The sequence below is a fragment of the Pungitius pungitius genome, chromosome 3, assembly GCF_949316345.1.
Source record: "Pungitius pungitius chromosome 3, fPunPun2.1, whole genome shotgun sequence".
NCBI classification, from domain to species: domain Eukaryota; kingdom Metazoa; phylum Chordata; class Actinopteri; order Perciformes; family Gasterosteidae; genus Pungitius; species Pungitius pungitius.
The window spans coordinates 3,452,706-3,468,281 of record NC_084902.1 but is presented as its reverse complement, the minus strand read 5'-3'; the positions used below and the strand labels follow the sequence as shown (position 1 = coordinate 3,468,281).

Genomic DNA, 15,576 nt, shown 5'->3' with positions numbered 1-15,576 from the left:
GATCGAACGCAGAACCTGTTAGACATCAAAAAGGCCGGTGCTTCATGCTCCTCGGACTAAAAGGTCAGCTAAGTGGAGAGGTTTCTTTGTGGGGCTGTTCTGCTCAAACAGCCGCAGTCTTTTTTGAAATTGGCTCTTTTCACCCCCCCCCCCCCCTAAATGTTCATTTCTGTGAATTGATTTGGAACCTTTCGGTTAGTGGCGACTTGTCATTATCGGCCTCGGCGGCTCACACTGCCCGAGAGACGCTGGCACATTATCTAAGCAAGGGCCCACTCTCTCCGCCCCCCCCCTCCCCCCACCCCCGCCTCATCTCCCACCCCCCCCCCCCCCCCAACACTGAGCTAATCAGCTTATCAGGGGACCGATAGCGCGAGCTTGAATGGACTCCACTAATGGCGGCTTCTCAAATAATGGCCTTTTTCCCCCCGCACAGTGACATTAAGGAATACGTTGCGCTGTATTAAGCGCGCGCTGTTCACCGCGTCCGCCTTAAGGATTCACATTTCCAATTGCGTTCATTTAAGTCGAAGCCATTTATTTCGCAGGGCCTAATGTTTGAATGCGATATAAAAAGGAAAAGCTCTGTGCTGTCGACGTTGGGCCGTTGCAATAAGCTTTCCCCTTTTCATGTGGTTGCTGGTGGATTTTTATTTGATCAGCGGGAGGCAAGTATCAATATGTGGGTTGTTGCTTTCTTGTGTATCGGCGTGCTGCTACCTGACGGCGAACCAGCAGCCAGTAATATCACTCGCACATCGCAGCCCAAAATAGGCCTCTGTCATAAAGAATAATCAGATTAGACACGCAGCCGGGCGAGGACGTCGCTCTCTGTTCGGTGTGATCATTTGATGATCCTCGTCGGGTCAAATTAAAGACTAGTTACGGAAGATATCACTTCTAAATATCAACAATAGGTAAATGTGAGTGCATTTGATGCTTTCGCACCTGGGATGAAATGCTTTCTAGTTTTTCCGAACTCTCTTCTTGGTGGCCGGTAGTCAATTTCCTCCCTAATAATTCAGCAAAGGGATAAAAAAAAAAAGCCGCCGCGTCCATCTAAATATAGCACACCATATGGCCACCATGACAGCCAAGCAGCCACGTACGCCGGCAGTAAGTAAGTGTTGTAAGTCTTTTAACCACGGAGACAGACAGTCTTGTCTAATCGATGGTTTAATGCGTGTCCTGAATTTTAATTGTCAAAAGGGACGATGTCGTCTATGGAGCTTCAGTAAAGGCCAAAGCAGTGCAGTAGTCCGATATTTCCCCTCTGTGGCAATAAAGCTCCATTGTTTTTTTTTAAGCTTGAAACACAACAATGCGTGATTACATTATGATAAGCGAGGCCACTGTAGCAAATCATTAAAGATTAATGATACGGAGAAGAGATCAAACAAATAGTTCATAGCTCTCAAGATAATTCCAAGGATAATGTGACTAACATGTATATTCATGAGTCACGATGTAAAACTTTTGGCTTCGCCGCTGGCCAGAAACCCCCCCCCCCCCCCCCCCCCCCTGCAATCATCTATCTGCTTCCTTTTGAGCCGGGCTTCCTGTTAAGTTAGAGTTAGAGTTGTGCAAGACATTTAACAGAGAAAAGTTGTTCAGTTTGTAGAAGGCATCCAGCGCAATAGGTCGCCACAACCCATAAATACAGGCGATGTAATGGATGCATGAAAAAAAGCTGAAACTAATGCAGAGCTGGTTTTCTTCTTCTTCTCTTTCGGGGGGGGGGGAGTGGAGTAAATACTATAAATATTCAAAAATGGCGTCAGCGTCTGGCTCCTGAGTTGGAAAGGGACTCATTAGATGTGGATCAAGCAGCTTATTCCCCCTTCATTTGATTTACAATGGCCTATTTCTGTTTGCGGAATATTCCTACATGATAGCGCTGTCAGATGTAACCAAGATAAAGTGCTGCTGCCGTGTGGGGGGAAATATCTACGGGGATTCACTGGGAACCGGGTCTGTATCCCCCCCCCCCCCCCCCTGTATCTCAACAGAATGTGCAATAGATGAGGACGCAATGATACATATAGATGAGAAAAGTTGAACATTGCTTTCATATTGCCGTCTTTAAATCCCCATGAAGCCATTTTCTTTTTATAACAACATCTCTAAATAGCCAGAGCATTGTATTTATTACATTTTATCACAGTAATCACAAAAGAGATGCTAATGCTGAGGTGCCTGAACTCTTCAATGACTCCTGCGAATAAAACAACATCGTCCCCGTCATAACGCGTGGCCCATCGAATTCGCCAAAAATGGCCGCTAAACGATAAATTCAATCTGTAAAAACAAAACTCTTTTTTTATATATTTGCTAAACATCACCATGAAGGATCAAATGTTTTCCTCTGGGGTATTTAGGCCGCTCTTCAGTACGGCTAAATGCGCCAACTCATTATCCTAGGCGGCACGTTCCATCAACCAAATGGATAATGAGGCAACGTGTAAACCTCGCCGTGACGGCCATCCGTCACTGAATGTCGAGTTCTATTCATAAGTGGGAGGCTCCTCTCTTCTCTGACAATAGCGTTTTAAAATCGCTCGCTGGGAGCTGATTAAAATCTGACAGCATGTGAGCGGGTAAGATGCCTTTTCACGGTGGTAAATGGAGCCATTTAGGATCCCTGCCCGCTCTCTCGCTCCTGCGCGGCACTCCCGTCTCATCTTAAGCAGAAACGGGTCTTTGCGGCGGCGAGGAAACGTCTGCGTGCAGGGAGCGAATCTCCCACTTTGTAAATTAAAGGAGACAGGCTCTCACTGCGGCGCCTTGAAAAAAAAACCCGCGCCTCCCTCCAAGCCTGCGTGGCGTTAAAATTTAAAAACGACTTTGGGCGTATGCATTTGGCGCTGGCGTGCAAGGTTGACCAGATTTTTTTTTTTAAGAAGTGCATTTGCGCTCATAAAAGAACTTCGCCTTCACGCACTATTAATCCTGAGGGGTTGTCTCCTCGAGACAGTCGGAGTGTGTTTTCGTTTTCTGCCGCGCTGTTAACACCTCAGTCACGTTCGATTAAATATGAAGGAGATTGCTGCACGAGCCCCTTGAGCATTCAACCAAGAGAGGAAACTGCAAGAGGGGGGGGGGGGGGGGTGGCAGGAGGGTATATGCCCCCCCCCCTCCCGAATCTTTAAAAGAAGGAACCATAGCCTCCGGGTAGAATTTGAATAAACACTCAGCGGATTTCCTCAAGGTCGTGACCTCTGCCGCCCCGCGACTTTAGCGCCTTTAACCCGCCAAGGGTCGGACTTGGAGGCCGTTATTCCCGCTGATGGCGGTCCCCTGTTTGGCGTTGGGCAGCAGGATTCCGTGAGAACGGTGAGGCGCCGACTCGGCCCCCTGGTGACGGGTCAATGGGCCGTAGATTCACACAATGAGTCATTCTGCCGCGTGCCGGAGGTGATTCCATCTTTGTTAATATATTTATGGCGCCGCAGAGTCACTGTCATGACTGCAGCTTTAATTTATTATTTTTTTGGATAAAAAGTAACCAAGTGAAAGGACTCCTTTGATTGATGAATAAACAGTCAGTGTGTTTACTTTGATTGATTCAATTGATTAAGAATGCAGGTTTTTAATCTCGGTAATCAATGAACAGTCTACAGATTACAATTAGGATTATATTTTTTTAAATAAATATTTGGATCGTATTCACCATTTATACCAAATCATTGGACAAATGAAAGAAAATAAAAAAAGGTGTTTGTTGTTCAATGCCTCACCCCCCCTCCCCCCCCTCCTGCGATATCTAACGCTTATATTAAAGTGATTTCACAGTTCTCGCAGCGATAGTATGTTTTTGTATTGTTTGAGCACGAAACAACATTCACGCAGAATGTATCCATGAAAGTTAATGGGTCTGTGTTGGTGTGGTGTGGGTTATCTTTGAAAGCCAGTTATTATAACCCCCCCCCCCCCCCATGAGAGAAGTTGTTCTCTTTGAAAGGCTTAAGATAAAACTAAAAGGTAAACCCTACCAGCTCCCTCACGTCCATCCGGTCTCAGCGTATGTTACCGGCCCGAGAGCGCCACCTGCTGATCCAACGCCGAAGCAGCATCCGTCTGACCTCTTGGGTAGAAACGGCCTTTCAGAGGGAAGCAGAAGCCAGTTTTACACTTGTTTATTAGGCAAATACTCGCTGTTTATTCAGAATGTGAAAAGGGCAAATTCACTTATTTTAAGCAGCCTATTAAGGACGTTTGCATCCTTTTGCATTAATGATTAAGACGCTTGTGGTGCTCTGTTTTTACAAGAAATAGCCGTGAATTAACTGCCCCGTTTCTTTCCATTTGGTTCTTTTGGATGTTTTACACACATTTCACACCTTTAAAAGAAACAAACCACGGGCCGCTTTGGTTATCTCCGTTCCATCTTGACCCCCATTACTGATGCGTTGATCGTCCGTGTCCTCCTCGAGAAACGCACTCACACTCACACTTTTATGTGCATTCTTTATGATGTACCTCTTTTAATGCATTGCTCAATACCCACGGCGACATTTTCCACCGTAGAGCATTGAACCAGCAGGTAAGTAAGATTAAATAATGATTTACAGGAAGTGTCTTCGTGCCGCTAATTGCACGGGGTGTGATTAAATAACTGTTTGTGTGTGCACAGCCCTGTTTCCCTGCTGGTAATATAAAAGAGCTATAGTCTTTTGTTTTCCTGGGGAGGGTGGGGGGGGTGGGGGGGTGGGGGCTGGTTGCCAGGCAACACAGCATGCACATAAATGTAATAATAACAACACAAATTGACAATAAAATCGGGTGATTCTTCTTCTGCATCATGAATCGTGTGCAACAATGCACAGGAATGGTCACATCGTGAGGTTGCTTGTCATTTATTCATTTAATTAACACATTATTTGACATCAGCATTGAGAGGCGTGAGAGTAACGTGAATAAAACAACGCTGTCAGATTTTAACCTTTCACCGCGGCTTGAAAAATGGGTCCGGTGTTTTTGACTCGTGTTATTTGCTTCAAAGCAAAGATCACAGCAGCTGATGAATCCATTTGTTACAGTGACACTGAGCCAGGATTGTTCCTCCCAGGCGGGTCTCAATGTGGGCTTTGGTATATGATCTAACGGCTTGTCACTGAAATGAAAAAGGTCATTAATAATGTGGCGCTATTTGCATTTTTTGCTTTGCTGTCCTTTTCACGTTGCCCCCCCCCTGGTTATTCACTCTGATTCTAAGGAGCAATTTGATTTAAAATCATCACCCATTGGCGGAGGGCCGCTCCACTGGTGCCGCGTTACCTCGTGTGTCTTCACTGAGGGATTTTTTTTCTCCCCCGTCCACCTCCAGCCGTCTTGTACCCGACAGCAGCTTTAGGTAACTAACACAACACTCTGTGTTAAATATCAGGAGTGCGAGTGCACGCTGGTGCACTTATCTCCTGATCGGTGAGCAGCAACATTTCCTCCTACAACAACAGCTCTGTTGAGTAATGATGCAACGCAGAAACCCATCATGAAGCCAGGGGGGGAACAAATTTAGATCTGAGTAGGAGGCTGAGAGCTGGAGCAGGATGTGAGGCAGGACGGGACTACGGGAAACATTCTGTTTTCTTACTTTTTTCCTTATCGCACATTGCAAGAACACAATTGATGGCAATAATGGGCAAAAGAACGTCTGTGACCTCTGTACGAGCCACTCGGTTTCCACAACACATTACGGCGCGGGGCTGCAACATCTGACACTCTGGAGATGAACCGTATTAAAAATGGTTCACAGCTGCTGTGTGCTGTTGAGCCCTTCGTTGCATCAAAGGTCAGTCCTTTCGGAGGGAGGGAGGAGGGGGGGGGGGGGGGGGGGGGGGGGCAAGTCGGCTCTGTGTTTGTCACCAGTGCAGCATCCATACTTATCCTTCGCCATGATTTAATGGACAGGTTTTCCCCTGAAAGAGTAATCATGGGAGATGCAGGAGAGAATGCACAAAGAAAGACACTTTGACACTCATAATGTACATCACCTGTTCATTTTTTAGCTTCAGGGGTGCTGGCAAGTGGATTTTGTTACATTTGGAAATAGTCGGGCTTGTTGTTTCCCACTGTTTTTAGACACCGCACTGAGCTCAGCTAACCGACTTCTGGTGTTGGATTCATTACCACGACATCAATCAATCTTCCAATTCAACCCTCTGTGGAAAAAGCAAATTTAGCTCATTTCCAAAAAATGTCAATAAATACATTGCCTTTATTTGACGATAACTTGACATCTTGAATGTGTTGGCACGGGATAATTTACAGTCCCCTATAAAACTATTGTCTGTCGTCAGTGTAAAAGGTTTAAAGGCTGCAGGAGACGATGCTCAGGCTCCTCTCATGCAACTAATAGCTGCCGAGTGACTGCCGCTAATTCCAGGGTGACATCACGAGGTGGCCAGGAGCCGATACGTTCAGGAGACCTCTGAGGGCCCAAGACAGCAGCCATAAATCTTGGTTCATGCATGAAACAACAAACATATTCGCATCTCTCGTGCACGTGAAATTAACTGTAAAATGTGATGGAGCAAACCCGGAGCCCATTCCACGGATCACTGGAGGAGGGTTGGCCGTTTTCAACCCAATTTCTAGAAAATCCAATTTGAGCACTGCCTTGGACGCTGAAGTGGAGTCATGATATAATATAATAAGGCATTATTAACATGGGCGTGCACTGTCACATCGGTGTGATGTCACCTCAATCTGCACGAACTTAGACGTAGCAAATCACACAACCAGACACGTGATTTTTATTCATCTCAGAGACTAAAAATGTGAGAAATGTGTGTGTGTGTGTGTGTAGTGTAAAAAGCAGTTCATTGGTTGCCTGGGGAAGGTGTGCAGGCGGCAGTAATTGGTGAAGGTATTGTCAATAAATGCAGGTATTCGGGCTCTATGGAAGAGACGCTGTATCCCTAATCTGTCTTCTTGACGTCCAACCAAATTGTGTTGGTATTGGAGTTGTTGCCTGTTGATGTGAAGGTTATTTATTATGGGGATGACATTTAGGTGATTGTTGCAGATTTTTGCGTTTTATTTCATTCAAACCCCTCCCCCCAAAATCCGTCTTTACTTCTTATATTTTAAAGCATAAAATCTGAGTTTTACAGCTAGAAAAAGCTGTTTGAACTTAAGCTTTCATTAATAGAAAGGAAATAGATCATTCAAGGTTGTGTTACGTCCACAATGTGGAACAAAAGCAAAAAGCACAATATTATTATTTTTAAAATCAATTTTTACTAATTATAACAGCATAATAATAACAATTATTATCATTATTATTATTATTATAGCATACAAGGTGCATGTGTGTTTGGTGAAAACAGGGTGCAAAACAGGCGTTGCCTCATACGCAGAATCCGGTTCTCCTCATACCTCTCGGACCTCTGTGAATTTATAGCTGGACCAACAATTACAGAGCAGAAAATATAACATTTTACATTCACATCAACAGAGGAAGCACAGTCCAACACAAACAGAAGAAGCAGGTTTAAAATATATGTGTAAAAATGTCTTGAAAGAAAAGTCCAAATATTGTAGGTCTACAAATAAAAGAAAATCCAAAAATATTTGTTTAAAAAATAGTTTTCAAAAGAAAGTTAAAAAAGTAGGTCAAAAAATGGAACTGATGAAAAAGTTAAAAATATATTACATTGAAAAATACAATAGAATAAAAGTAAAAGTAAAATAATATTCAGATAGAAAATGTCATGGGTGAAAGAAAGTCTTAATATATCACGTTGAAAAATATCAGAAAAAAAGATTTAAAAAAATATTGGGTCAAAAATTGTCATGGAAAAAAGCAATAGGTCTTGCGCTTTGACTATATTGGTCATTGCGCAGGACAACTCTTGAAAAAAAAAATTAAAAACAAAATTTGGAAATGCTAACTGCAGAATTGGAAAATTGCCCTTCAAGTTAATTTTGCTGGGCTGGAATCAGTGAAAAAATACCCACTGAGCTCAGTTACCCACAAACCAATTGAGTAAATAATGATGCTTGCAAAGCTGTGTGAGGTTTCGGATCTGTCCTGTACCAGACTGGTTGCCATGCCAACAGCTATTCAAGTGTTTGCATAATCTGTTGTTAAACAGCATGTAGGCTGTATCTTTTAATTTGTGTGTCCATCTTTTCATTTTCTAGCCATCTTCTCAAACATGGACATCTTGAGATGTTTACATACTTTCCCAAACATTCTGTGAGTAAATTAAAGTCACATTACACTCATTATAGAAAACAGATCTCTTCTCGACATAATGAGTCAAACTTAGGGAAGAACAACGACTAATTTGGGGTAAATTCTTATGAAAGCCAAAATAATTAACACTATAGACTATAACGACAGCATAAGAAATGAGAAAAATACACCAGCCAAGTGTATGCATAGAGGAACTACTAGAGCCTTCAAATATATTCGAAAAAGTATAATTCATTAGAAGAAATGTCCACAGCTGGTAACATATGCTTGAGTTTTACAATGTTTTCATGTTGTTACTTTTGAGCTGTCGGGCTTTTATTTTGAAGATCATTATCCAGACGCTGACGTCACAGCAACAATCACGTTTTATAACTGGCATAGCACCAAACCATGTCACTTGACACTGAACTGTCCCGAATGGCTTTGTCTAACGGATATTTGTCCACTTTGTTTTCCGTTTTAGCCATGGCGATCTCACTGTGGACTGTCTTCATATTTGTTATTGCTTCTATTTACGAAGGTGGTGAGTACCGTCAGCGTTTTCTTCAGTTTCAGGGTACCGGAAGTGATTTAGGCAGGGTTGCCACCCATCCCTTAAAATAAGACATCGCCACGTATTTGAGAAAAAAATAGGATTTGTCTCATATTTTCCGAAGGCAGCGTCCCATGCAAATAATCCCATGTCGATACCAACCTCCTTTTTATACACTAGCCGTGTCTCTAGACTGCATCCTTGTAGCCCCCATCAGCCTTTGCGGTAGACCTGCGTAAACAACCGCATAGGCTGAACCGAACGCTCTTCCTGCCCGCGTCATCAGCTTTACCTCCACTGCTCACGTTGCCTAGCAACCGGGGGAGCTTGACAATAAAAGCCTTTAAACCCGAAAAACGTATAAAGTACAATAAAAAAGAACACTTTTTTTCTCAGCCTAAAATATATCATGCTCCGGAGGCGAAGCATATCTTTCTTGAATTAAATGAAATATGTACGTTTTTCGGGTTTAAAGGCTCTTATTGTTAAGCTCAGCAGGTTGCTAGGCAACGGGAGCAGCGCAGGTAACGCTGTCGAAGCAGGCAGGAAGTCCCCCCGCCGTAGGCCAGGCAGTCTGTCCGGGACCTTTGCGGTTGTTGGAGGTCCAGCCCAGGTTCTACCGCGAAGGCTGCTGGAGGCTGGAGGCCACACGCATGCAGCCCAGCGAGCTGGAGACAAGACCTTTATCCTGTCGGTAGATCTTGACAGGCAGGTGTGCTTGCGTGACTGGGTTCCGGGCTACGGCTGAGTCGTCCACGCCGAGGACGTCACTGGCATCCACGGGACTGCTGGCGTGTCATCCGGAAGGGACGTGATCGGGAGATGTTACTTTTTTGTTTTTTTCCCCCCTGGATCGGACAGTTGGACTGGTGATGCACCGCACCCGAGCTACCCGGTCCTGCGGGACCGCACGTGACTATTTGTTTGTATGCGTGAGGGTGTGTGTGTGCGTGGGCCTGATAATTATTATAACTACTATTATTGTTATTATTATTATTAATAATATTACGGGTGCTTCGTCTATTTTTCCGACTGTTTATTTGTACTGTCCCCATGTGTGTGTGTGTTACATTCACAGTCAAAGGTTCAACTGGCAAGTAAAAAAAGTCCATTAAATTGAAATTATTGATTAATAAAATTAATTTCATTTATAAAAAAAACGATCTCTTCTCATCCCTCGCCATGCGGTCGGTTGCATACTGGGTCAAACTTCGGGAACAACGACACTATGTGAGGTGAATTCTTACGAAAGCCAAAGTAATTAACATCTATAGACTAAAACGACAGCATGAGAAATGAGAAAAAAGGTGAAGCATTCATTATCCAACAGTTTACCAGCCAGGTATATGTTTACGGAAGCGTTTTACGAGTCTGCCTTTAGTAAAGACAAATGCACAGACTGGGCTTTGCTGGCATGCTATTTTACACAAAACTTCACATAGAAGAGGAACAGTGTTTTCATATAGTGTATATATAGTGAGATGTAGAGTAACCACACATGTGAAAGGATTCCCCCTTCAAAGGCCAGTGATAACATTTGAAGTAGCACAAGGTTCAGGGTTTATACACCATGTTGAGCCTATTTCAGAGAGGAACTGCTAGGGCCATCAAATATATTAAAAAAAATATATTTCATCAGTATAAATGTTACTTCAGCAATTTAAATCTCAATTCTTTTGATCCAAAATGATTTGGGTATTATATTATTATATTATAATATTAACTATTTGTTGCACATAGGGAGAACTGAGGATTTGTCTCGAAGTCATTCCAGTTGAAGTTCTTAAAATGTTTTCTTTGTTGCTAATTTAGACAAGACGAACAGTTAGCTTGTCGTGAGACAAACTTACAAAACTACTAACATATGCTTGAGTTTTACAATATGTTTAAACAATGTGAATTATGATGTTTCTTTTGAACTTTCGGGATTTTATTTTGAAGATCATTATTCAGACGCTGACGTCACCGGAACGATTAAGTTTTTATGAGTGGCATGGCGACATGTCACCGTCTCCGACAACTTTGTCCGAAAGACGTTTTCAGCTTTTCGTTCGCTTTGAGGTTCTTTTAGTCATGGCGATCTCACTGTGTGCTGCCTTCATGTTTTTTGCTTCTCTTTACGAATGTGGTGAGTACCGTCAGCGTCTTCCTCTTTCGCAGGGTACCGGAAGTGCCAACTTTCCCCAACTTTCAAGTTAAGTTCGCTAACGTTAACTTAGGAATACCTCTGCTCCACCTTACCCAGCATACCGTGTCTATGCCACACTGTTTTTATTAATGAAATATACATATACATTTTTTTAATGATTTGGTTGCATCGAATTGTTTGTGTTTATTTTGCGTAGAGGGGGGGCTGCGCTTTGCGTCCTACTACGGAGACCACATGGTGCTCCAGAGGGCTCCGGAGAGCGCCGTGCTGTGGGGCTACGGCCCCGAGGGTGCTAACGTGACCCTCACCTTGGCGGGACCCACGCAACAGAAACACGCATTGGCTGTTGTGACAAACGGTGAGTCCACGTCGACATCCATGTTGGCGGGGGGGGGCAGGGACAGGCAATGCACGCGTGACGGTCTCTCAAATCACGTGAGCCGTTTTGGGTTGTTGATGGTGCAAGAAGCAAGCCGTCGGTGCCACAACGAGGGAGAGGCGGGAATGCAGAAGGGCCGGTTCCTTACAGGTCACGTGAGCCTCGTCACGTGCGTCAGACGTCGGGGCCTTTTTCACAGCGGACTTTGTGACTCATCACAGAACCAGGGGCCTAAAATCAAAGCAAACAAAGGGAACTAATCGCACCTGTGCTTTTCCCACACCGTGCACACGCGGCGCCGATCAAGGGGCACCGCGGTGCCCTCGTCCCGTTTACAGCGCATGTTCAATGAGGACGTTGTGTGTTTCTGTTGTTGTTGTTGCAGGCATCTGGCGCGTCACCCTGGACCCGGTTGAAGCCGGGGGTCCCTACGAGGTGACCGCGGCCGTTGAAGACGCCGCAGCCGTTCTGACAGATGTGCTGTTCGGAGACGTGTGGCTGTGCGGCGGGCAGAGCAACATGTGGCTTCAGACTTCGAAGGTCTCTCTCTCTCTGATTTGCTGAGATGCTGTCTAAATTTTTATTTATTATACATTCATGCATGCATGCATTCATTCATGTTTACTGTTTACTGAACTTTTTATATGTGTTCTCCCCCCCAATAGATTTTCAACGCGTCAGACGAGCTGCGCCAGGCAGAGAAGTTTCCTCACGTGAGGATCTTCATGGCGGCCTTGAGACAAAGTGAAACAGAGGAGACTGATTTGATCCAAGTGGAGCATCCCTGGTCGGTGCCGCCAGAAAGCAAGTCCATGATGGGTTTATTTACGGGTTTACAGACGGGCTCGCGGGTCACTGAACTACAAACACGCGTACTTTACGCTGTCGTCGCATTTAGCAACCTCGTCGGTCATTGTGCGTAAAATTGTATTTGCAGACGTGGCAGATTTCTCCGCCGTGTGCTGGCTCTTTGGCCGCTACTTGCATGAGACGCTGCGGTACCCCATCGGACTGGTGGAGTCCTGTTGGGGGGGCACGCCTGTCGAAGTCTGGTCGTCTCCTCGAGCACTGCAGCAGTGCGGCCTGCAGCAGACGGCAAGCGGGTACAGTCTGAACGTCTTTAAAGCTTGTGTGTTTCACACTGTTCTCAAGCTACTCTAATAAGAAACCCAAGAAAATGTAGCTTTCACTAACTGCACCGTTTCCGATTTTCTTTTTGCACCTTTCAGATTTCTCAGCCCGAACGAGAATTCGGTCTTATGGAACGCAATGATTCACCCGCTGCTCAACATGACCGTCAAAGGAGCCATCTGGTACCAAGGTAAGGCGCCCGCACAGGTGTAGCCACGTGTGTGTGTGTGTGTGTGTGTGTGCGTGTGTGTCGTGCTTCTGTAAGCCTCGTGTTGTTCTCAGGTGAGGCGAATGCAGAGTACAACCAGGAAAAGTACAACTGTTCCTTCCCCGCTATGATTGACGACTGGAGGTTGGCGTTTCACCGCGGCTCGGGTGGGCAGACGTCTCCCAACTTCCCCTTTGGATTTGTCCAGGTACTTTAAAATCAGGCAGAGGGAACTTGCTTTCTTATGTGCTGACCAGCAGGGGCCGCCGCCCTCCGGTTGCAGAAAGAAGTCTGTTGAAAGGATTTATTCCTTCGGTAAACATTCTCAAAGTGTTATTCTGAAGCATGGTCTTAATTTAATGCAGATTATGGTCTGATTTAGTCTGAATCAATACTCCCCGCATTCCAAATATTGTAACATCTCTCATTCGTTACAAATAACTAATATATAGCGACGATGAAATCTACACACTCAAGGCTTCAAAATGACTGTCACATTAGAAATGAGGACATGACAAGACATTTAAGAAAGTAAAAAAAGGGATTAATAAAACGTTTTAATAAGAAACGTAGACTTGTGGTTCTATCAAAGAGAAGCGTGGCAGACTGCAACGTCACAGGCGGTAAAACAAATACCCACAGAAATCCTTTTGTAAAACCTCTGCGGTGTCGTGAATGTAAATCCACGGCGTCTTTTGTCCTCGCAGCTGTCCACCTACCGAAAAGGCTCCAAGAGCGACGGCTTCCCAAACATCCGCTGGCACCAGACCGCTGACCACGGCTTCGCCCCCAATCCCCGGATGCAGAACACCTTCATGGCCGTGGCTTTGGACTTACCCGATAAAAAATCCCCCTACGACCCGTAAGGAGTGTGTTTGCACGCGGTCTGTACCGCACAGAGGAGCCGTTTTGTTTAAGGGCAGCACACCTGGAGCTTAACGTCACACAGTTTGACGTAACAAAATCGGAGGAAAAAAGAGCTCAAATCCCAACTCTACTGCCGCTTCCAGTTTGCGTCGTTCTGATCCTTCTAAACCGCTACAAACAACGGACTTGTATTTAGTTTCTTGGGTAGTGACGGTGTGACCTTTGGTCTCGCCCACTATGCTCACCCCCCATGATCCGTGTGAGAAATGATTTAGTGGCTTCTCTTTCAGGATCCATCCCCGAGACAAGCAGGATGTCGCCCACCGACTCTCACTGGGAGCCAGGGCAGTGGCTTACGACGAGAAGGGCCTGGCCTTCCAGGGCCCTTTCCCCAAGCTCATCGCTTCCACTTCCAAGACCATCAACGTCACCTACGACCAGAAAGTCCGCGTCACGTCGTCTGGGGACGTCTTTGAGGTAAAGGCCGGCACAGATCTAGATCTAATGTATTAAACTAAACTAAATTAAATCGGTGATTTTTTTTTTAAATTTTTTTTTAAACCTATTTCTTTCATCAAGGTCTGCTGCACAAAGGGTCAGGCTCGATGCGGGCCGGGTTTCGCCTGGGTCCCAGCTCCCATCATGCAGTGGGGTCCGACCACCGTGCAGTTATCCTCCGACGTGTGCCCCCCCGCCGAGGAAGCGTCGGCCCTGCGATACGCATGGAAGGACTGGCCATGTGACTTCAAAGCCTGTCCCGTGTACAGCGCCAGCGGGGACCTACCTGCGCCCCCTTTCATCACCGAGCGCTCTCCCACCGTAGGGAGGCAGGAGGTGTGAGGGGGAAACCAAGCGGGGGGGGGGGCTTAGATCAAATGAGCTGATCGGACAGGTGTGTAGTCAGATTCACTGGATTGTTCAAGGAACTTGCTCTTTAAAGGGGAAGAATGGCTTTGCATTTTCATTTTCATTTTTTTTTTTTTTATTTCTTCCTCGTTAATTCATTTTCAACTTTTGATGTTTCTTTGACATCCAATTGCTGTTTGTACCTCAATTCTTTTCCAAAAATTCCCAATTCCTCTTCAACTGCTCCTTACTACAACCACTAAAACTGCCTTTACTACAAAAACTGCAATCACTATTACAACACTTCTGTTACTTTCTCTATTACTGTCAATGCACTTTTGTCAGGAAGCCTATTTTCTAGCTCGTAGCACTTGCAGCCACACAGTTGATTGGGTTCGGTCTCAGTGGTGCAGTGCCGGCTCCCAGCAGGTCATCGGTCCGCTATTCATGTCGGCTGGGTACAAAAGCTTATAACTTATGGTACTTAAGTATTCTGCTGGAATATTTTGTACTTCTTACTCTGTGCATGCATTTAAAGAGATCATCAGTCTGTTTGATAGTGGAGGTGGGAGCATCATGGTGTGGGGCTGCTTTTCAGCAAATTATACTGGCAAACTTCACATAATTGAAGGAAGGCTGAATGTGCAAATTTACAGAGACATTATTGACATAAATATGCTGCCATCTACCAGGATGATAAAGATTTTCAGCAAAACAATGATCCTAAACATACAGTCAAAGAAACTCTCAACTGGTTTCAAAGAAAGAAAATAAAGCCGCTAGAATGGCCCAGACAATCACCTGACTTAAATCCCATTTGGAAAGAACTGAAGATCAAGATTCATAGAAGAGGCCCACAGAACCTTCAAGATTTGAAGATTGGGCCAAAATCACAGAGCAATGCGACTAGTTTCTCCAAATAGCTGTCATTACCAACAAAGTATTGGATAAATATCAGTAAGCGTGTTCAATACTTTATTTCTGAGTTTCTTTGTATGTATTACTTGGGTTGTTACCAACATCTGGTGAAAATGTCATGTCAATAGCTCCTTTGGAAATATATTTACTGAGAAAAATGGTGACGTGTTAAATACTCATTTCACCTGCTGTAAACAGTCGGTCACAGTGTTGACCTTGTGGACGATCTATGCAGTTACAACTCCTGCCAATACTTGCTGAACTTGGTGGGGAAAACCAGGACCTTAATTTGAAAGTTTACAACATTAATCTGCATAAATAAATGGTATGTATAAATACATGG

General features: G+C 44.7%; 1 protein-coding gene across 5 annotated transcripts; it reads left to right on the top strand.

Moving 5' to 3' along the window:
- The first annotated feature begins 8,629 nt into the window (after positions 1-8,629).
- On the top strand, positions 8,630-15,564 carry siae (sialic acid acetylesterase). 5 transcript variants are annotated; one of them, XM_037468840.2, is made up of 10 exons: positions 8,630-8,726; positions 11,081-11,242; positions 11,649-11,803; positions 11,929-12,067; positions 12,201-12,366; positions 12,493-12,584; positions 12,677-12,810; positions 13,310-13,464; positions 13,760-13,946; positions 14,049-15,562. In XM_037468840.2, exons 1-10 carry the CDS (start codon positions 8,669-8,671, stop codon positions 14,307-14,309), a joined length of 1,509 nt encoding a protein of 502 aa, XP_037324737.2. In that variant the 5' UTR covers positions 8,630-8,668; the 3' UTR covers positions 14,310-15,562. The 5 variants fall into 5 exon arrangements, with proteins under 5 accessions (XP_037324737.2, XP_062417050.1, XP_037324727.2 ...); XM_062561066.1 differs by lacking the exon at positions 8,630-8,726 and adding an exon at positions 9,235-10,929 and having other exon boundaries at positions 12,502-12,584; positions 14,049-15,564; XM_037468830.2 differs by lacking the exon at positions 8,630-8,726 and adding an exon at positions 9,237-10,863 and having other exon boundaries at positions 12,502-12,584; positions 14,049-15,563.
- The last annotated feature ends 12 nt before the right edge of the window (positions 15,565-15,576 follow it).